General features: G+C 41.4%; 1 protein-coding gene across 1 annotated transcript in view; it reads left to right on the top strand.

The window, feature by feature from the left end:
• The window catches only part of RAD51B (RAD51 paralog B), a 379,679-nt gene that overhangs the window by 216,391 nt on the left and 139,499 nt on the right, over positions 1 to 23,789 (top strand). Inside the window, 1 exon segment of the mRNA XM_032188425.1 lies at positions 14,809 to 14,933. Coding sequence (XP_032044316.1) covers positions 14,809 to 14,933 — 125 coding nt within the window.

The following is a 23,789-nucleotide window of genomic DNA, read 5'->3' as shown; positions in this document are numbered from 1 at the left end:
GCTGTTGAAATTCATTGCAAAGCAAAAATGAAAAATGAATTTTTGTACATAATTGCAAGTCATTTTTATTCTAACTTTTCCACGATCTTTTAGCCTTTGACAACCTCTTGGTTCACAGAGTTGTGTGTGCTAATGTCTGCGCTTCCAAGTTATTTTTAGAAACTTTGGATTTGCAAGTCAAGAGAGACTTCCCCAGTTCTCATCTTGGGCTCACCCGGGTGCGCTCTGACACAGCTAAGCAAATTTGTCTCAATTTCCTCTCTTTTCTCTTCCCATTTCTCACTGTGGTACTAGCGTGGTAGGGGGCTCTTGGAATTCATAGAAAGAGGAACAATTTTGGCCATTTTATAAAGAAAGCTAAAATTCCCCTCTTCCTGGGCCTGTTCCATGTTCAATATACTGTGTTTTGGGGGAAGATGTCTACATATGCATTGTTACTCAGCATCACATTGCTGGTACGCACTGATAAGATACTGTGCCTCACAGTCAACATCATTTTAGGCCTGGACAAAATTAGTCTTCCAGAATGCACTGAGGCAAGTTTGCTTAAATGCCCAACTTTCAGTCCTGGGACCATGGGAAGTACCAGGGCATTTGCTGTACATCCTGGTAGTGTTTTATTTGAAGGCAGTCACACAGGGGCATCGTTTCCCCTGAGGCACAGTCTTGGGTCAGTCATGCAAAGACCACATAAAACATTTATCTCTCAGAGCTCAGAATAGGTTTCTTTGAAAAACAACAACAAAAAGGGGGGGGGAGAAAATAGAATAGAGCATTTGTTTGTATTGCATAGCTGTGGAGTTCACAATTGTACTGCTAATCTCTGATACCATTAGGCATCAGCCCTAGCTGAAGTGTCATGCTGGCAAAGTGCTTGAAGGAATGTCATGACGTTGTTGGAAATGACATTGGTCATGCAGTAGGGGACAGTCTCCTGTCACAGTCCGTAACAAGCCAGTACCCAGCGGAGCTGCGGTGCTGGTAAAGCCGGACATGCCAGCTTCTGCTCTGAGATGCAAACCAGATTGCCAACTGCTTGTAGGTACAGCTATCTCACAGCATTTTCCAGCAGAGCAGAAATGTTAACCCCCACCACCTATTCCAGTTACAGCCTGGCAGTCCTTTTCTGCCTCCTAAACAGTAGTTTAGCAGTTGAGACACACTTAGTGCTTTTCATTTCCTGGTCTCAGTTCTTGACCACTGGCCCTGTTTCATCGGTGAGAAGAATTACTTGCAGTCATGGGTTTTTCAAGTATATCTGATCAGGTTCATTCCTCTAGGGAGAAAAATCAAAAGCTTTCAGTGTTTCCCTAGCTGCTGTAGGGTGGCACTGAGTTCTTATAAAAATCCTGCCCAAACTGTATATTAATGAGTGTTGGAGATGTTTTGATTTTTTTTAAGAGGATCAAATAGTTTGTATAAACATAAAATGTATAAGCCACTTTAATTCATTTTTTTATTATTATTATTTTTCATTTAGATCATCAGACATGGTATTTAAAGAAAAAAAGCACACACTCAAGTTTACCGTGTGGACTATTACAACGGTCAAAAGTTAATTCTTCAGTTATCTTTTCTGCAGGACTTTTTATAGTATAGCAAGTGAAGTGCGAGCTCTTGTTTTGAAATTTATCATCTTGTCAAAGTGACAGAGCTCATGCGGCATAAAAGGTCCGTTACTATGTTATATATAAACTTTTTGTTTTCCTCTCCTACTGTTCTTGCGGGGAACTAAAAATGCTTTAGACAACAGATGTGGAACACTTAAAATATTTGGAATGTGTGGGAATATGCTGAGGGACCACCTGTCCTGCAATGTGAAAGACAGAATCAGTTTGTGAGCACTGTTCATTACAATGACAGTGACAGAGAACAGGAGGAGACATACAACACGAGTAAAGCAGGATGGAAACTGCTGGGTAATGGTACAGGGCTGACTTTACTCAAGGAACTAAGGGAAGAAAGGCAAACTAATTCAATATTCATTAATAGGTGGTCAATAATCGACATTTTAGATTCCCTTAGTAAATATAGCCTGAAGCAGTTTTTCTGCTCAGGAAGCTCATGATTATAAGAAAAGAGAGATTTTATCTGATTTAGCCTAAATAAGGTACTTTATTTATTGTCTGACTACTTCTAATAGTCAGATCCTATCTATTTAGTTATAAATTAACAATTACAGCTAATAATGGCTTTATTGACTATCCTTTGTGGAAATAAAGCAAGCAAACAAACAAAAAACTATTTACCTGTTGTGGAAAGCCAAGGTTTTGGCAATAATATGGATTCCTTTAGAGCCGGAGGATTTCAAGGTGATGTGTAGCCAGTGTCTGTTTTTGTACACGTTTACTATTTATTGACCAAAGTTAACAAATGCCTTTTCACAGATGAGGGAGCAAAGGCCCAGATAGGATCAGCATGTTGCATTTGCATTTCTCCATTCTCAGTTCTGGCATGCGAACAGCCATGATTCTTTATTATCTTTTTCCTTCAATGATTTTTAAAAAGGGGGACATTAAAATTGGGACGATAGCTACTTCCCCGCCTCAGGGAAGAGCTGTGAAGATGGTTAATGTTTACCCCCTCTTCCTCACCCCAGCTGCCACTGCTCTGGTCCTGTCACAGCACAGGGGAAAGGTGTTGTGTGGTGGCTTTGCACATAGACGGGTATAGGCTGGGAAGCAATGTAGCAGATTTTGTTCTAAAAAAAAAATGAAAATGATACATAAATCAGAAAGAAATTCACGCAGCCAGATTCCTTCCTCTCGCTTGATGGGCTTTGGAAGCAGTGAAGCCTGGCTGCACTTCGTGGATTGATCTCACTCTACGTTTTGGGGATGGATGGGAAGCAGACCTTCAAAACTGCCGTCTGCGGCTGCTGGTAGACGCACAGAAACGGCGAACGAAACAGCTGTGGGTGCGTTCTCCTGATTAGGACCGATAGAAGAAGTCAGGACATACATTAGCCGTGTTTCCCACAGCGAGTACAATTCTCCCTGCCCTGGGATATAATGGCTCGCTGCTGTACACTGTGCAAACAAATTACGCGTACTGTGGGAGCCACAACTTTAAATTTCTCAACCTTTTTGCATGCAAAACTCTAGAATTAATTATGCTTTTTTACATTTAAAGTTCCTCTTAGCTGGCTGGAGGGAGGTCTTTGTGATTAAAGGAAGCAGGTTTCATTGAGCTAGACGAGTTGTGATCTGTCCTCTTTTTCACCTCCCCTCAGGGCAAAGACCAACAGCTTGAGGGTGACCCCTCCAAGAAGTTTCACTGAAAAGGAAGATGAGAAAGGCTGGACAGGCTCTTTCTAATGCTCTGCGCTGGAGCCAGGAAAAGGCAGCTGTTTCTAGCCTTTCTGCCTTTTTTTTTTTTTTTTTTTTTTTTTTTTTTTTTTTTTTTTTTGCCTCCCTCCCTCCCCTTTCCTGGTGGCTGAGATCTGGGCTTGCTGCCATATCTGTTTGTCTGTCTGTCTCATGTTGTTTTTCTCAGAGCTTCAGAGGCCAGTTGCCCATAGTCAGTTGCTGGGAACAGAGGTTGTTCCTTGTATCGTCTTAACTCTCCATGCCAGAGTGTTCATGCTTGAATAGGAAACAGCAAGATCTGTCAAAATAGCCCTTTTCTTTGGCGCTTTGAGGCTGCATTCTCCACGGCCATCTGTTCCCTTTCACCCTTTTGGACAATGTTGCTATTTGAAACCAAGCACTCTTTGCTCTCTCCCTTTCCCCTTGCCCTCCCCCCCACCCCCAAATCTGGGAAAAAGGGAAAAAAAAAAAAAGTTGTTTCTGGCCCTGCCTGGCCCCTGGAGGATTCAACCATTTTGTAGTCCAAGCGTTAAAAGTGATTTTTTCAGTTTTTTTTTTTTTTTTTTTTTTTAACTGACTTTAAAAAATGTAATACATCTCAGGAGAGAAGAGTCACTGCAGCAGAAGATCATTTTGGATTTATGTGTTATTCTCCACAGAGCATTTCAGTGTCCTGTTGGTGCCTGATGCAGCCTGCAGCACAAACTTGGCACGTCCCAGAATAGTTCGCCTTATAGCAGGAGCGGAAGGAACCTCCTATAGTTAAGGCCATATAACTGTTTCCCTTTTACCCCTCTGTGTCCAGGCAGAACAGCTTATCAGGATGAAATTTTCCAGTCCTGGTGGCTGTCCAAGATTGAATTTATTTGGTTAGTTTGAGATAAAGTGAGTCATTGCTTTTTGAGAATGAGATGAAGAAAAAAGAATATACCTCCTCAGGGCCGGGACGGGACCTGCGACGTGAGGAAAGGGGCTGGCCGGCTGGGAGGCTCCTGGAAGGTCCGGGTCGGCCAGGGAGGGAAGCCAGACCCCTGTAATCCTCATTCATTTTAACATCCTCTATGTTGCTGCCTCGCTCTGTGTATAAGTATGCACACACGCATGGTTTTTCGACTTTGTAAATGAATCCGTTCTGAACAGTGAGCCGCTGTGGGCTGTGCATGTACTAAATTGTTTTGTCGTTGTCTTATAATGAGAGGGAAGACATTTTGTGTGAGTGTAGTGGCTGTGCAATAAAGAAGTCCAGAAGTGCCCAGTTAGCCTATGTGGTGAAGGTACTCTGAGCACTCGGCTGTCCCTGCCAGCTAGGTGTGGAAGGTTTGCCAGGCCAGCCCCAAAAGCATTTCTTCAAGCCACTGTCACAGCCCTCAGCTCGCATCACGGGTCCCTCTACGCTAAGAAACAGATGCAGCTGGTGAGAGGTACACTGGCAAATGCAGACTCGTCATTCCCTACCCATGGAAACACCACAGTCAGCCCTGATGCTGTTTGTTGCGAGAAATAACCGCGGCCCTCACTCTGCATTTGCTAGGCAGAGTTAGTCACACGCACCGTTTTTTACATTTAATGTTTCCTAACTTTTATGTTCCTCATCATACAACCAAAACATTCTTTCAGTTTAGTTTTTGTGATGGATAATATCAGGAGTTTGGCCAAATCTGAACTCCAGATGTGAACAGCTGTAATTTGCAAACCGTCATCTCTAGCCCCCGAATGTTTGGCTGACCTCTGTTTCCATGTTGCAGGCTGGAAGGGAATTGTTTCATCCTGGAATTTCATTTTTGATAACTTTGGTTGATGATCCAAGTACGCTTGTTGTTTTTATTTACACCTAGAGGGAATTGTTTTAACTGTTAATTACGTGACCAGTGTTAAGATCACCGAAGGCTAGATTTTCAGGGAACTGACTGTCATCATAATGCACATTAAAGCAGTTTACTCAGTTTACGCACAAGAAATCGTAAATTTGAGATCATTAAACACAGCCCTTGTGGTTAGCATCCCCACCCTGAACTCTTAATTATTGGAGATTTCAACCTTCTACACCAGGAAATTGTCAGACGCTGAGATTTGAAAACAATCCTGAAAGAGAACCAGTACTGCAATAATCCCAGGAGCATGAAGGACAGATAACTTCGTTCACCAGTTCAAATGCAGGGAGTGAGGCTGTGATCAAAAATCGTTGTTTGCGAAGGCTTTTTAGTCTATGCGAAGTATTTTGAGAAAGGTCCAGTGGCTGAATGGCAGTGCTGGTGTTAATCGAGCTAACTCACGTGCTGCCAGTGGGCTGGCTGCAGCATCACAACATCCTCTGTGGCTCCTTAGCAGAATATATTTCCCAAGGCAGACTTTTGTGCTCGTTTAAAACTGACTTACGTATGCCTACTGTCCTTTTCTGCCGGCCGTGTAGACGTGCCATCAGACTGCTCCCTGGGAAGTGGACAGCCGTGTCAGAAACACCCTCAGTATGGTAGCACTAATTGGCCCTTCTATGGGCCACTTTATCGCACATTGAGTTCTCCATCAGAAACTTGACTCTCTCTCTTCCACCCCCTTCACCCTTCCGCGCTCTGCCTCTCAAATGTAATTTAAGGTTAATTTGCAGACTGGCTCCTACTTTTGCCTCGACTGCTGTTGCTTTTGCCTGCACTGTGTCAGATTTGTGGGTACGGGAGATAAGCTGCCAAGATACTGTTTCTTTACCAGAACATATTTTATAGAAAAAAAATGTAGACTCTGGGAATCCAGTCTGCATTTCAGACCGCAGCATCCAAACATGTCCATGGTGCTGTGAGCTGTGTTCTGAAACACTGCAGTTTCAAAACGGCATCTCTCTCTCTCCATCCCCCAGATGTATTAGTTTTTGTTCTGCCTTTATGGGATTTAGCCGTTTAGGCTTCCAGACTGTTATGGTTTGGTTTGTTGTTTTTTTTTTTTTTTTTGTCCTTGTCAGGGAGGAGTGTAACAGCTGGATCATTTGGTTCTAGCCTGGAAAGTTCGGAAGTGGCAAATCCAGATGATGGGTAAACACTAGCAGAGACTGATGAAGTTTAGCAGCTGAGATTAACCATCCTGGGAAAATCAGATACGATAATACCACGGTTGTGTAGGTCAGAGGGCTGAGGCTTGCAACAGGCAAGGCTTCAGTTGCTTTGACAGCATGATTTTAAATCTCCGTTCTTTATTCAAGCCTTAAGGGGCCTACACATGTGTAACTCTAGCATTCTGCCCTGTCCCTCCTACATGCCTTCTGATTAATATCACGATCTGTTTAATTCCCTGAGGGAACTTAACAGCAACAACAACAAAACAAAAAAACAGCAATAACTTGTAGCATGATTGGTGAGGTGATAATTGAAAGCATTTTCTGGTTCACAGGGCCCTAGCATTGCCAGATGCCATGATTGGGCAAGCTTTGTTTTTTAAACCTATGCATCCTTTATATGTGCATGCAGGCAAAATTCCAGCTGTTTGTTTTTTTTTTTCTTCCCCTTAGAACTGTGGTTTGGGACTTTATTTTCTAGTCTTGGAGAGTAAGGAAGAAGTGAGTGTATAGGATAGGTTAGATGGAAGAAGCTGCTTTAAGTTTTAGTGGTGAGCAATGTGGGAAAGAACTCTGGATACTAAGAATAGGAAATTTAGGACAATTTAGGACAATTCTAGATTTTAGAAAAAGAGGGAATTTCTCAAAATCTCTCATTAGAAAAGGAAAAAGGGTGAGCCAAGCAGTAAAGTATTTATCCTTGGTTGTAGAAAGGTATCGACTCATAACCACTGTCTTCTACTTGGTCTTCATCATCCCTCTCACAGCAGGCCTACTTGCACTCAAAATGCAGGATGAGTAGAGTGTGAAAAGTGATCAGTTTGGTACATCAGGCTGCAGAAGCAAAAAATTCATGCTGGTAAAAAAAAAAAAAAAAAAATCTGTTCTCAAGGATCTTTAATCCCAGATTCCCTGATTTGGGCTCTGTTTCAGGTGCTGTAAACCACCAGCTGTCTTTCCACCTCCACAGATCTCCTGAGACCTGACCATTTTGTTCATGGCTGGTAGATTGCCTGGCAAGAAATCAGACCAGCTGGATTTTCTCATTTCTTAATGTCAATTCCTTTTTTTAGGTCAGCAGACAGGAGTCTCTGTACTACCATGTGTGTGCTTCTCTCTCTGTCCATGCGTCTCAAATCAAAACAGAATCAACACGAACACACCGATGTCAGGCAATGTGACTTGCTAGGGCAGCCCACGCTGACCGTGGTGGGCACGCTGGTCGGTGGCAGTGGCATGAGATGAAAAACACGCCAGCATCTGGCCAGTTTTCTGGGGGACTTCCTATGCCTTGACCTGGATGGAGGACCCAGCTGAGTCTGCAGGATAGAATTCATCATCAATAGAGTTCATATTGCTTATTTAAAAAAGCTTCTAATGTTTTGTGGAGAATACTAGAAGACCTGCTTTATGCACAGTTTTACTGGTCTGTCACGTATTTTGGTTTATTTTCTGTCATCCCCTAGGGAAGGTTCCTTCTAAGTGGGAAATAAGCAGCAGCAGCAGCAGCTAACAGGCTCTTAAACTGCAATTCTCATGAAAAGAAGGTCTTCAGGTCAGGAGCTATCATTTTGTTCTGTTTGTATGGTGTTTTGCATACGGCAGATGAGAGCTCTAGGAGTTGTCACATGCAATGGCTGTAAAAAAGACAGCAGAAAGAACCTTATTTTTCATGTAATATCAGATTAGCATTGTAAAAATCACCCACAACATGAACACAGATACACAGAAATATACAGTGGTAAACAAAAAGTGTGAAAACTCACCTGTGTGGGATATATGCGATGAACTGTGCTGTCCAAAATTAAAGTCAGTTCATTCTCTTTTTGTCTCGTTCAATGTGTATGGAGATAAGAATTTTGCAGCTGGAGTCTTGAGTGGCAATTTTCTGTCCCTTGATGATGGCTGAATCAGAACAGCAGTTTCAGCATTATCTCCAGTAGGCTCTTCACTTCTGTAGGAGTAACATAGCTACTTACTAGGGTTGGTCAAAAAAATTTCCGTTGAAATTGTTTTTTTGTTTTGTTTTAAACTGGGGGATTAGTAGGGGTTTATATTTAATACCGTTGATAAGTATATTTTGATGACTATGCCACTGAAGAAAAAAGAAAACTAAATTACCTACCATTGACAATTTAACTTCAACCTAAAACATTTTTACTTATTGTTATTCCAGTTTACTTTAGATTTTAAGTAATCTTTTGGATTTTTTGCACAGATGTAGACTTACTAGTTGTTTGGAAGTAAAATTGACAGATTACCTCTCTGAATAAAACAAGGCAAATAATTTAAAAGTAAGGATTTTTGCATGGTTAATTTTGTGGCCAAGCTTGATTCCTTACAGCAACAACTGGTTTTCTTGCCATATGTCCTAAGTAATGAAAGAGTGTATGGAGGCAATACTGCCAATACTCAGCAAGCAAGTTTTGACTTTTCTCCCGGGATGACCTGGCACGCCTGCATGATACATTAACTGAAACAGAACCGTACAGTTAGAACAGGGAGAGACATTTTCTTTAGTGTCTGTACAAATCAGTAATTTGTGTTTACCTAGGTATGTATAGATGTGCTTTGTCTCAAGTCAGTGATATTAAATGGTGGTCTAAGTATCTGCCTCCTGTTCTTTTAAAGATCCTGTTTTCTTTCTTTTTATCATCCTCAGCCATTGTCTCTTAGTTTAGTGTATGCTGAGGGCAGAGAGTGTATGCCAGGAAGGGTCTGGACTGACCTAACTTGGCTGACCAGTGAGACGGTCACCAGTGCATGGTAAGAGAATCAGAATCACCTTTTGGCTCAAGAGAACAGTGCAGAGCAGGGCTGCAGATGGCAAAAGTCAGTGAGTGGGAGTTTGAAGAGCTCTGTGGTTAGTTACTTCACAGATGAGTTTGTCCTGTGGGTTGTTTTGTACTGTGCGATGGGTTTTTCCACCACTGGATATTTTTATACTTGTACTTTCTGAATAGGTGAAGATGGAAAAAAAAGATAGGGGTGTGGGGTTTTTTTTCTTTTTTCTTTTTTTTTTCTTTTTTCCCCCCTTCTGGTGTCATTGTTAGAGATCTGCACCAAAAATGCAGACTAAATGCAATTATGAGCTCTACTGATCGACCAGAACCCCTGTGCAGAAAAGCTAGACAGCCTGAGCAGGAGGGAAAGTACTTTCGTTCTTATTGCATGGTGTGCTGTTTTAGTTGATATGCCATTTTTATTGAGCTCAGTAGTTTAATTCTTTATAAATATTTTCTCTGCACCTTTGGAGGTTTTTTTTTCCCCTTTTGATAAATCAAGTTTTTATGAAGATGATTTGCTGTTAAAATTTGAAAGATTTGGGGACTGGTAACTTCCGTATTTTGGTATTTCACTATTATTTTGTGAATCAGTCCCTTTTTGCATTCATTGGAAAAAGATTTTTGAATCATCAAATCGATAGAGCTTGCTAAAATTGGCCCAGTGATGGGTATGAAACTATCAAGCAACAACTCTTTCATCTGCGAAGACAAAAATCTATATGAAAATGTGGGAAGGGTGGAATTCATTGCTCTTTGCAGTTATACCAACAAGGAACAGATTATATATTTTTTTAATCAAGAGTATAATTTCATTCTGCCTGCAAGGACTCCTTGCATTTAAAGACGTTTCAAGCCGCCTATTTCATTCAAGTCAATGGTCTAGATATCCTAGGATTTTCATAGGATAAGACTAATGAAACTGTAATTCCTTTATGATTAAATCCCCTTCGAGCATATTTGCAACAATGGGGACTTGGTTACACAAGGAACTAATTTTTTAAGAAAATATGGTACGCCTTCTCTGTAGAGGAAGAGAAGGTCTTTCAGACCATGCCTGTACTTGTAATTCTCTGGTTGGGCACGATAGAATAAACCCTGAATGAGTATTGAGCTGAATAGCTTAAATCATCCTGTTCCCTCCACTGAAAAATGGAAGGTGGAATAAACCTCCTGCCCCCGTCCTGCCCATGTGTGGCGTTAATCTCAGTGACAACTGACTGACAACTCCTGCCAGGGCAGCAGAGCCCAGAAGTTGTGCACCCCATCTCCTGTTTGGGAGCGCCGCTGCAGATCTCAGTTGAAGAATCACCCTTTTCTCTTTGGTTTGTTTTTCCCCTGGTTGTGCGGAGTCATTTACTTTGCATTTGACTCAGACCACAAGGAGCTTTATTTTCACTTGCGACAGCTGCTCAGTGAGAGTGAAGCAGACAGTTCCTGCTTTGTTCTTGCATCCCAGCACAGACAGGGTCTCGGCGAGTGCCTCTGCTGGTGCCCCGAAGAGCCCAATTTCACAGGAGGTGATAGAACAGGTACCTCACGCGGTACTTGGCCTGTCTGATGCTGTGCCCTGTGATCAATTTGAAGCCCTTTAAAATAAAGAAAGGGGTGCTTACTGGCACTGGAGTCACCACTGCATTTTACTTGAGCTGGATCTGCCTGCATCGTGCAGGGGTTTGTTTAGAGGTCTTCTGCTACCCTTCTAGCATGCATCCTCACCTCCCCGTGCTAGGATCCCATCTCTGTGCTTCCACACGCCCACCCCTTTCCCCACTTACTGCCCCCCTTTATTCCAGCCACAAACTGAGATCTGCCACTTCTCTCATCAGGCTGCCAGCCCCCTTTCCTTCCACCCCCTAGGTGGTCTTCCACCCATTAGCTGAGCAGAAACCCTAATGCCAGGACTGCCTGGAGTGTGGGCAGGCTGGCAAGGTGGGAAATGCCGCCTGCCAGCTGAGTGCACGGAGCTGTCTGTGGGGAAGCACCCACCCCCAGCATGGGTAAGCCCCTCCTGTCACAGCTGGTGCTCCGTACTGCTCTGAGGTGGTTCAGGTTGGACATGTGGGGACCTCTGAGCAGAGACCAAAGTCCTTTAGAGCCAAGGAGCCTTTAGGAGCCAGGTTCTTCTCGGGCCAAGGCTGGCCTGATACTCCTATATCTAAGTCTGAAAATGCCAGGGTTTGGAAGATCAAGGCTGAAAAAATCACTCTGTCTTTGAACAGTTTTATTTATCCATTTTCTTTGAGCTGTTCATTAATGACTAAGTAGTGTTTGAAATAACAGAAAAGATAAGTTTGGCTTTTCTTTAGGGCCATGCTTGAATATAAATCTATTTTCTTAACATACCGTCTTTCCTTCCTCTGAGACGTTTGCTATCTTCTTGTGTTTAGAGCAAGGAGAAGGAAAGAAGCATATGCTGTCACTGTCCTTGAACTTCTCTGCAAAGCTGGCGCTGCTTCCCCTGCATTTAGCTCGCTTCTTGTTGGTTTGCCTGTCTGCCTAATGCATCGGATTGCAGGAGGATCCCTTATAAAATGGAAACCTTTCCTGTGAGGCATTCCTTTCCATCCTGTAAAGTCTTCACTGTAACTTTGCTCCAGGCTTACTAACCACTTTGCACCAGAGTCATAAATTTGAATAACTTCATGGAAGAGGATTTGCCTGAAAGTGGGTCACACACAGCCCTCTTCAGATGGGGGCTGAATGGTACAGCATGGTACCGTAGGCTTTCTTCTGTACAATACAATAAACTAAACTACAGCAATTAGCTTGCTTGTTCTGCCACAAGCCTCACACCTCTAGCACTCCTGTTCGCTTTGGTGCAGGTTTCAGGCCTGCAAGGAATGCAGCATTAGGATTGCTGTGGAGCCGTGCCTTCCCTGTGTCACCAGGCTCCAGACCTTGAACCGCTTACGTGCCCAGTTCAGGACCCCAACAGCAAGATGTTGCTCTGCGTTAGCTACTGTAGAGAGACAGACTTCTGCAGCTGTTAAGCCAACAATCGCTGCTTTCGGAGCGCCTGGGCTTTTTTTATGAAGGCAAAGGTCCTCTGGCAGTTCTGTGCCCACCAGAGCTGACCTTGAGCTGCCTCTGTTGAATTTTGTGGTTCCTACCCATTTCTAGCAGGTGGGAAAGGACAGTGCCAGCTACAGGAGGAACTTTTGGCTTCTTCTGTTTGATGAAGAGAGGATTGCGAGGCTTTAAAGCTGCTTCTCTTTCTTTTTTTCTCCCTTAGCCTGTTTGTACAGTAACAATATTTTATTTCTGTGGTGCAGGGATTTTGCGGAACTGAATGAACTTAATTAAGTAACTCTGTTTCAGTCATTTTAAGGGAATGGAATACAGACCTCCCAGCACCCTGCTTTTAACACTTGAACCTGTTCTTCCCTCCATGTGGCAAATTAAATCAGAAATGTAGATGAAGATAAATTATTCTTGCTGGCACATCCACCTTCCCAATGCAGCTTGGCTGGGCTAATTAACAGAATAGTATTCCTGATGCTGCAACTTCCAGTTAGGTGCTCCTGTGGTGTGTAATTCAGGCAGAAGTCTGATGCCTGTTAAGACACCAACACCTTTGTTCTGGGGAAAGAAAAGCAGTCATCAAGCAGCCATCCTTACTGGATGGCACCGTTGTAGACTGTTTTCAGACTGGAACAGGTTTTGTTCAGAAGTGGATATTGTGCATGCTGCAGGGAGTTACCGTGATGTGGGAAGTAATTCAGTCAGCTACCAAGTCCAGGCTCCTGGCAAACTATTGGCTTGAACCAGGTGCTTCACTATTTTCTTTTGTAGACCCTAAACATTTAAAGACCTAATTCAAAGCCAGCTGATGTCTATTCAACCTTGATTTACTCAGGGAAAGGTGGAGGGGAGGTTTGAGGTCTTCAGATGGGTCCTTTAGGACACTGCAGTGATTCCAGGCCCTTCTCTCCAGCCTGCTTCTCTCCTCTGCCTAATGCAGTCTCATACAATATCCATGTCATTGTTTGCAAACTACCAGTAGTGATATAAATAATGATTTTTACTGCGTGATAGTAATTTTTGGTCTTGCCCTTTCTACATATTTTACCAAATAATAAGCTTAAGCGAATGAAGAAACTGTGTTTCTATTCTGAGTAGCTGGGGGGGCTGGAAGTAACAAAACCTACAACCTTACAGATGTAAAAGCAATTAAGGGTCTTAGTCTGAATCTTCCAGAAACTCTGCTGGGGCATGAGATGACTTTGTCATCTCAGTACAGTTATTGCTTCCAAAACCTCATACTTACAATTTAAGTTTCAACATATACTGTTGCATTACTGATTGTTTTGACAGAAACTTAAGACTGCTCTGAAATTTGTATTGCAGAGTCAGTGCAATGCCTTCTGTGTTTTTTTTTAAGTCTATTTTTGCCCTTTAAAACATCAGCTACCTTGTAGCAAGGTGAAATATTTCTTTAAGAGCTGTGACTGGCTCTACCAGGGTGTAGAAGTTAGAGCTGTCATACTATATAATCTGCTTTTTTACACTCTAATAATCTTTTCCACTGTTTTCTTTCAAGGCCTTGTCTGGTCTAACTTTAATTAACCAGGATTTCATGACCATCCTGAGGAAGCAACTTTGTTTTTTTCCTGATAGATGTTGTAATTTTTTGTTGCCTTAATTTTGTGGCAGTTTCATTTGTTGTGTGATAGATGACAGGAAGTTTCCTTCCTTTAAATCCAACTTTTTCTCATTCAACTTCAGGCCAACACTCGTAGCTTTTAAACATTACACAGTGGCTGTCTCAAACAGTTCAGTTTTCAACTTGCAGATTATCATTATATCCACATAACAATTGTTTTATTTTTTTCCTAAATGTCTTTAATTTGCCTGTTTTGCTCACTTCTTGAAGTGTCATTTGAAATATAAGCAAATGAACCATCTACCTGTTCATCTTGCACAGAATTTGTGGTAAACAGAGGTGAAGGGCTTGGGCCCCTGCCTGCCTGCATCTGTATGTGTATCTGTGAGTGGGCTCTCTGGCTTCAGTGCTAGAGAACTCAGGTGAAGTGACAATTCAGCAAGCTGGATCATGCTGCATTACTTGAAACACTTCTTTATGTTATCATTGCTGATCACAGCAAAGTGCATTTTCCTTCAGGGTTATATAAAGTTCATATGATTTCCAAGACACCAGAATGGTATTTTACGGTTAAGGGGCTCCTTGCTTTGTGGGGGTTGCCTGCTTGCACAAAGCAGTATGTTAATGTTTAGATAGAGTATTGTTGCACCGCATTCTGCTCCTTTAAATTCACTTTTCATTGTTTAGTTATATATACACTGTCACTCTGCTGGCCTGCTTCCCCGTGCCCACAGAAAGCTAGTTTGCTTGGGGATATGTCTAAAAAGGCAAACACAAGTGTGTCCCAAGCATGGTACACCTCCAGATATTTAGGAAAATATAGTGATCTCTACAGGAAGGTACTGGCTACTGTGCAACATATCCTTAATTCTTGACATTTCATGTAGGTACCAGAGGGTAAGATGGAGCACTCACACTGCAATTGTATAGATAAATTGGAATGGTAGGAATTTCATGCAATACTATAGGTACAACTTGTGATTACTTAGCTTAGGGAAAGACTTGAGATGACTGATCAGAGTTTCCATGTCTGTGGTGCGGTCCTGATGCAGTTTCTTTCACAATCAGTTCCAGGAGCATCTGGAAGCGGGAAGAAGGAGTCTGGTTGTGTGACAGCAGCCCTTGGCAACACATGGAGTCACAGCGTCAACACCAGGCTCATACTGCAATACCACGACTTGCCAACAAGACAGGTGAGAACCTGATGACAAAGAGAACTTAAGCCACACAAGCAGTGCCTGGTCACTTGGGCTAACTGTACTTCAGCCCATGGGGATGCTATGATCTGTGTGTTGAGAAGAGACCAGTTGCTTATCTGGGGTGGAGGGCGGTCAGTTTCCTTTGCTTTTTGGGGTTGGCCAGTCCTCCAGTGCCTCCCTGTGTTAGCATGGGCTTATCTGAGTCACAGGACCTAGTGTGTGTTGGCACAGGCGTGCAAATTCCTTGAGCTTTTAGGGCATCGCATATGGTGGAGATGAAGGTAATCCCTAAAGTGCTCTTTCCTGTACAAGGGTTTTGGGGCAGGACTGGGAGGTTAGTCCTTTTGGTACCATAATTGTTTTGCTGTCATCTTTTCCACTCTTTTGTGCCAAATTTCTGCTGTGACTGTTAGGATAGGGAGTGCTCTATCTCCTGCAGCTACTGTCTGCAAGCGGAGGCTTGCTGCCTTCACCAGCAAGCTTAACTTTGAGCAGTAAATATAGCAGCAATTTTCCAGAAGTGCGTCTGCGAAAAAAAGAACGGTTACCCTTTTCACTGAGAGATTTCATGCTTTTGAATGAAACATCGTAGCATTTTTGCCTGCAATCTTCACCTCTTAATTAAAATTAAAAAAAAAAAAAAAAAACTGTGAAAAGCATGGAGGCAAGACATTTGGGGTTTGATTGAGGGAATGACATTTTTTTTGTTTTTAAAAACATCATAACCCATGATTTCATCTGTCCTTTGGGATATCTGCGGTTATAGTTGCTTTTGGCTTTGTCTATTCTGTTTTTGCATTGATGTAACTCTTTCCAAAGGCTGTGACCCTCAGTCTTAATGTTATTGATTTTCTGCCCGTTAAAAGTAGAGTACTGTCAGAAAAAGTGCTATGCAAAATTTGTACCATCTTATTCCTATAGTATTATTACCACGTGTTCTAATTAGAGCTCCTGGTTGTGCTGCCACAACACGAGGTTTCTCACTTTTAGGTTGAAGTCTTTCTCTCTTCTGGAGAGAAAGTCATTGTTTTATTCTGCACTTTATGAGTAAAATTATAAAGATGGCACTTCTGTTCCTGCGAGGAGGGTACACTGAAGCAGAAGTGGTCCTCTGGATTCTCAGGTAGCAGGTTAAGTGTGTCAAATACAGTTAGAAAAGGGATCTTCTGGACTTCCATCTAAAGATTGTCCACAGTTGAATATAAACATGCTCGTACTGCTGCTTTTATTCTGGACTGTAATGAGTTTTCTCTTACTACATATGTGTGAAAAATATAAAGCTCTTCACAAATTCTGTGGATCTCTTTGGAGATACATGAGAGGTGGAATTGGCAAAGGCGAAAAGGAAAGAGTGGGCAAGAGACTGGGCAGTGTGCTTCTTCATGCTACACAAAGTCAACTAAAAAGGTTTAAGAACTTTCCTCTGACAGTGGAAAGAGGCAGCAGTGCCTCTGAAGAATATTCAAATATTATGTGTAGCTTTTCTTGATTTTGTTTGAGAAGTATTACATCACAAGTGTATGAAGTGTTATTTTCAAGCCTGTATAATTCCGTATGTTACGATGCACTTAACAAAAGCGCAGTTTTAGTCACTGTTCTTAACTCAGTTTTATCAGCTGCATCCCCTCACTTGCACGTAACACCATAGGCTAACTCTGTTGCGGTTAAGTAGAAGGACTAAATCTACAGTTAGGAAAAACAGCTTTAGTAAATCCTATATATGTTATTAAAGGCAAAGTAATTTGAAACAGAAGTGTGACATAAATAGTTATATATCTGTGAAGTCCATGAATGAAATAGAATATATGAATTATATCTTGCAAATACCTTCTTGCTGCTGATGTCTGTCTCCTTTTTTTAGATAAATTGTCTTTTCTTCAAGTCATACAAATCTTTCAGCAAGACATAGAGTTCCAAGTAGAAGAGGGCATCTAGAGTTACCCCACCTGCAGCAGGATTGTATTGATAAAATTACTAAAATTTTGCACACACAGTTCCTTTATAACTGTTTTATACCCACTTTCAGAAATGAATTGTGAATAAAGGTTCCTCAGTTCCTGAGATGCCATTTCAGTCATCATAAGGTGGGTCTGTCAAGAGGTATTGGGTATCAGCGCTATGAAAATCAGCACTTTTTAAGGAAGCTTAAGTTGGAGGTCCAAAATTTCCAAGTCAGTAATCATTTTTACAAATTCTCATATTACTTTATACATACATATACATATATATATATATATATATATATATATATATATATATATAAAAGAGCTCAAGATTATCTCTGTAGTCCAAATTATCTTTCCTTGGTTTTAAGTGAAATTTAGGCCCAGGAAATTAATGAAAGAATGCAGTTGGTCAAGAGATCTGGGTGAAAACTAGGGCACTATTAAGGGCAAAACCTGTGTTTTATTCTGACTTGCACAGTGGACACATTTTATTTTCTTCAAAATGTAAGAGAATTCTTTGTCTCTTCAGTCACCTTATGACTTGAGGAAGATCTTCCTGGCTCTACCTTCTCTCCCTCTTGCCCTGGAGGCGCTGGGGCTGTAGTGACAGTGATCTTCCCTTACATCTGACTTGTACAGTAATAGAGCCAGCGTGTTTGTTCGCGCTGGGAAATCTTACCTGTCAAGACAGAAATCAACACTTGAGGTGTGCTGGGCCATGAGGCCCAAGGGTGGTATTCTTCAAAATGTGAAGATAAAATCATTAAGGAGGATTCAAGCAAGCAGCTTGCAGGAAACACAGGATCTCCTGGGCAGCACAGACCCCTGTTTTGCTAGATGTTTGTTCTCACTCATGCAGTTCTGAGCTCTGGGAAAGCTTGGGGTTGGTGCAGTAGTCTGCAGACCTAAAACTTTGGGGAATGCCAGGGCAGCAGGTGGCAGAAAGAGTATGCAACAAATCTAGGGAAATCAAGCACAGAGTTTCTACGCAGGAGTTCTTGAAATTTGAGTAAGAGATTCCTTCATTTTGTTTGTCCTGAAGACATTTTTTCAGCCAACTCTCCCTTTTTCCACCCCACCCTCCACATGTCTGTTGAACATTAATAAGACGACAGCCAATTCAGCAAAGTAATGAAATTTCTGGAACATCCTGCCTGCCTTCAAAACAATTAGCTTTGCTTTATTGCTTGGATAGGAACAGGTTTCTTAAGCTGATGAACTTTCCTCTTTTGTCCCCTTCTAGAAGGCAGTGTCCTGGTTTTGGTTTCCTCCAGGACAGAAGCAACGCCACAGAGGGGAGGGCAGGAGCAGGTTTCCAGGCTGCACTGGGATTAGTTGTCCCGTCAAAACTCACCAGTGTGGACTGCAGCAGCAGCCTTCCCGCTGCTGAGGTGGGGCTGAAGCTGCAGGAAGTCCAAAGCAGCACGGTGGCTTAAGAGCTTGGGAGAAAGTGGGAGAAGTTAATCATTTCACACAAACGTGTTCATGAAGGGAGCTTGCTATTATCTGTTGGGTATATGGATACTGATACTTGGTTCTCCCCAAGGGGTCTTGCAAGTCATTAACCTTGACATTTGTTTTCCTGAATTCCATACATAAACATGCAGGCCCTTTGAGTTTGGGCCAAAACCAACGGGGCTGCGCTAGGAACTATCAGGCTCCTCGGTTACCCCTATGCTTATAATTATCCTTCTTTCCTGAATTGGAGTCAGCAGGCTCCAAGATTACTGTTTTCATGTGTGCTCAGCTGTCTTTGGGGGACAGCATGGTAGGGTTTTAATAAGTTGACATGCTATATTTAACATTTTATTTTTGTCTGTTGGAGACAGGGTGCTGGATTAAGTGAAACACTGGCCAGATCTGGTATGGCAACTTCTATGGGCCTGGTTTATTTTATAGTTTCCAAGGGATTTGTGAGACTCATAGTATAGCATTAATGGCTATAATGTGTTTTGAAATTCTCAGATGGAAAGTGCTATAGAAGCACAGGGTGTTATTTTATAACAAATCAGCGTGGCGTTTTAAAGAAAGAGCATTTAGGATTGAGATACAGGCTAGAGCTTTCGAGCCATGCCAGGTAGTTGTCGTACAGCTCTTTTCCTTCTTCAGGTAAAGTGGTTCAAATGGATAAGTATATTTATGGTGACTCAGTCTTAAAACAAAACAGAAAGCCATCTCTCATTCAGACTAATAATGCCAGACATAACTTTTGTTGTGTCCTTGGTTACAGAACAGCTGTTTTGTCTTGGTCTGCTCAGTATCATATGAATAAGCCCTGAATAAGCATTCCAAAATTGTGATGGTGAAGTAACCATGGTATTGCATGGGGAAGGGCTGGGAGAGAGAGAAGGGGAGCAGGGACTAAGTTTCATGTGTATGTAACTTACTAAGGCTTCAGAATGTATGTGAGACTAGATTTACCTCTCCCTGTAAAACACTGAGGATAGTTGTTACATGGACTCTGTAGCTGTCTGGTTTTAAAGATAATATCAAGTGAGGTTTTCATCCATAAAAAGGGAAGCAAATAAACTGGGGAAAAAAAAAAAAAAAAAAAAAAAAAGCAATTGCAAGCAGAGCAAGTAGGCTGAGAGAGAAACATATGCCCTATGTGCTAACTGAGGTTGATTTTATAAGTTTTGCCATAATAATCTAGAGGAGAACAAGTACAGTACTGAAATTTGGAAGTAGCATCAATGTTTTGTGTATCAAAGCTTAATGAAAGATTGTAGCCTCATACTATAAAGGTTTCTGATTACTTTGAGATGATAATGTTTACTGGGAAGAAAGAAGAAGCAATGGGATATAAGTTGATGAAACGTACTGAAATCACTGGAAGTGATGGAAGTAATAATGTTTAATACAAATAAAATACCAAGAGTATTGGTGTGTTTTCTTGTACTAACTTTGTAACGTTTATATATGCATACTAAAGCAAATGGAAGAAGCAATGAAAAAAAAATTAGTAGTTTTAAAATACTTCTGGAGTCAGATGAGGAAGCTGGAGGTGGCCACTGGTATTGAGAAATGCAGACAGAAAGCTTTTCACCTACTTAGTGGCAACAGAGAAGCAGCTAGTTCAGTCTTCAACATGGTGAGGGGAGAAAGAGCCCACAGAGAACTGGGCACTGAAATCAGTGTTTGGCCAAAGAAGGTGACGGAGGATGTGTGCAGGTTGCTGCCCATAGCTATGTGTGAGGCAAAAAGTACGGTTCTTTACATTCTGTCTTCTGCTGAACTAGGATTTGGGGAAACTCAGGGAAGGAGATTTCAGTACCCTAGGCAAGAACAGAAGAGAGCTCTGCCTGTGCATTTTTAGCAGAAGCACTAGGACAAACGAAGTGCCATTTAGCAGCTTCAATCTGTGCTGAGAAAAACTGACTGTGTATGCTACATGAATCATGTGCACAGTGCAGTAATGCAAATTCTGTACATAGTGCAGTACTTTTTATTCAAGTGTTTAGACATGAGAAAATCTGCAGATGACAGTGGATACTGAGTTTCAGTAAGCAGTGATAGAAAAGGGATGTGGCTATTGGGTTGTGTCAAAATGGAAGTGATAGAAAGTGTTTATCTGTTCTAAGCCATCTCATTATATAATATCTCTGTCATATGGAAAATCAGCTCTGTGAAAGTACAGAGACACAGACTTTTTAAGACAAAAGGAAGAATGATGCCATGGAGTCATGCAAAGGGTAGGAAATTTTGCAGGAAAATAGATCTTTTTCAGGCGAGATTAATTTTTTTGTGGTTCTGCCTTATGGAGAATGTTGCTTTTGAAGAAATAGCTGTGGAATGACTGCAGGAGCACTGGTTTGAGTTCTGCAAACCCTTCCATTAAAAAAAAAAAAAAAAAATCTCTAAGACTTCTGCCTCACCCCTACCATCTTTTGAATGTTTTGAGTCAAGATGCAATGAAAGGTTGTTATGGGCTCACATTTTAACACAAGCTTACAAACCACATCCTTTAAATTCATAATGAAGTACCTTTTTTTTTTTTTTTCTGATAAAAAGTCTCTAAACTGATAACTCTCACAACAGAAATCTTTTGCTTATCCATAGATGATATACAAGCATAAACAGCGATATGACCTTGAGTTGGATGGGATAAAAACAGGATAAAACTGGACACAATGCATGATTGTAGCATAAACAGATGATTATCGACGCAGTATGTTAGTGACTTAATCCAGCAAAAGTGCCAAATGAAAGGATGCCATAAAAATTGAGAAGGTTCATGAACAAGTATCTAGAGCTCAGACATCACTAGATCACTTACTTTCCTGACTTCTATGTTTGTTCATCTCTGTTGTTTGCAGTGAGCTTCCTTCTTAATGGACTTGTGGGAGATTGTTATACAATATAAACATCACTGCAGTCCTGTCTGCATTAAATGGGGTGGGATTTATGGTCCTCTCCTGTTAACAGGACACTTTTATATGGAGAACTTTTCCATCAGTCTTGAACAAGAACTCATTTACTCAGGTGCTTATATAACACTAATCAACTTGTTAGCAAAGAACCCAAATAGAAATGAGAGGATATTAGATAAAACTGAAAAGAACAGAAGGAAACCTTTAAATGGTTTATGTTTTTCTCCGTTCTTTTTAAATTAGCTTTGCAGTTTTTCTTAATGAAGGTTATTCTAATGCTAGATTGACAAAACATAGCAGCAGCTGTGCAAACTTCAAACACGTTGATCTGTAGTTCAAAGCATCTTTAACAAAGAAGCAGGAGTATCTCCGAGGTAGAGTCAAACTCATTCAGTTAAGTTATACCAACTCTTCCTCCTGAGGCTGGTGGCAGGGGTGGGTGCTTGTCAGGGACTGAACTGCATCATCCCAGTTGTTTCTGACTGAGAGGCCAGTCAGCTCGCAGAGACTCCTCTTTGCTTGCTGCCAGCCTGCACTGGTTACGAGTTTACCATATCATAAGACATTATATTTTCAAATTACTATGCAAGCATTTGCTGACTGATCTCCACAATGCCCCTGCCAGGTTCTCATAACTGAGGGAACAGACTGAGAGATAAGGAACTTGCCAGAATAAGTTGTTTGCAGCTGGGAACAGAGCTGGAATCTCTTCACTGCCATTTATGTGCCACTAAGCAGGATATTGCTCAACCTTTGCTGCCTGTGTTTCAGACACTTAAGTTTTTGTATCACCTTATAGTGCATAGTTCCTTGTCTGTGAAGTCACTGCTCCTGCTTCCCTCTTCCATTTTCTATTTTATTTAACTCATCCACTGCAGTAGTTTTAACTGTGGCCTTCATGTCACCGACTTCTCTCTCCTTAGCGTGCCGTAAATGTCTCTTCATCAGTGTTCACCATTAATAAAAGATTAACATAGCCAAGACTGTGCCTGGAGCTTTATTGCAAAACTCTCCACTCCCTTGTTCCCAGTTTCTGTTGATAGCATGGCTGATTTTTCAGTCTTTGAGGCCTTGGCTCTAGAAATCACTTTGCATTCCTTCCTCTCTCCTGTTTGTATACTTCAAAACTTATCCAAGTTGCAAGTTCATAACAAAGCGAATATTTAGCATGTAAATTTGTAGATAAGGGTCTGGACAAACATTTCAGTTATCTTCCATCCTGAATAATGCAGCATCTTCATTTATAGTATTATCAACCCCATATTCCTTTTTCTCTTCCAAACCTACCACAAAAAAACAGAATTGTTACCGTGGTGTGACCAATAGTCACAGTGACACTATTTGTTTAATTTGTACATACTTTCTCACTTTTATAACTGGAAAAATGGCCTTTTGCCTTGTTCTGACTGGTAATTGTATACCTCCATATTAATCAGCACAGTTCTCAGAGATGAGGGCTATATCTCCTGTTCGTTATGGGGAACCACTGAAAGACCAGAATTGGAGGGGTAAGATTAGCAAAATCTGTTCGGAATCTAAACAGAGAACTTCAGCCTGTGAGGCTGTTAGTCCAATGCCTTTTACAAACACTGTATTTACAGTTCACTAAAACAGCATCAAAATAAGAGAAAGAACCAGATATGACACTCAGGCTCTGGTCCGAATTGTCTGAAAAATGCTTTGTTTGTAAGCTTAAGCCTGTTTGCAGAGAGGGAATGGACACAAATTCCCATCCTGTTTATATAGAACCACTTTTCTGATTTTGGTTGGACTTCAGTGTGAGCTTTCCCCTCAAAGCAGAGTGGAATTAACCTAGGGCAGATTCTCTCATCAATATCTGAAATGTCATTGCTCCTAACATCAGAGTGGCAATGACCAAAGTTGTTTATCCTTGGAATGCCTTGGCAAATCCTCCTGCCTCCTGTCTTTTACCAGATCCCCTTTTCTCTTTTCTTGTAATTGAAAACAACCAAACTAAAATGCCTAACTGAAATTTAAGTGTTTATTATTTAGAAAAGTTTTGTTAAGTTTGTCTTGGAATATAGCATACTGAAAGTTGGGAGGAATTTCTAATCGAGAAAAAGATCAGGATAGCATTGTGAAGGAATTGGGCAAGCTTAATTTGTGAAAGTGTAGTGGAATGTAAGACATTATATAAATAATATGTAAAGTAATACTGGGCATTATAAATTTGTTTCTGCTTTACATAAGGAGCATACCAGCTGGAAGTGAAGCTGATACTGGAGTGGTTCAGTTTATCACAGGGTAACTAAGCCAAAAGTGCAATGCAATTGTGAAAAGGGCCAGTGTTATCCTAAAGTAGATCAGGCAGGGTATTTCCAAAGGAAACAGGGAAATATTTGTACCATTGTACCAAAGACACTGGAAATGCCTTTGTAATACTGGGTATGGCTTAGACGTTTGTGTTCAAGGTGCTAAGAAGGAATAATAGAATTACAGTGGGAATGGCATTGCTATTCTGAGAGGAAACCAAGTGCCTGAACAGATGAGCTCTGATACACACTTCTGTCCCC

The sequence above is a fragment of the Aythya fuligula genome, chromosome 5 (assembly GCF_009819795.1).
Source record: "Aythya fuligula isolate bAytFul2 chromosome 5, bAytFul2.pri, whole genome shotgun sequence".
NCBI lineage: Eukaryota > Metazoa > Chordata > Aves > Anseriformes > Anatidae > Aythya > Aythya fuligula.
This window is presented reverse-complemented; position numbering and strand designations above follow the sequence as displayed.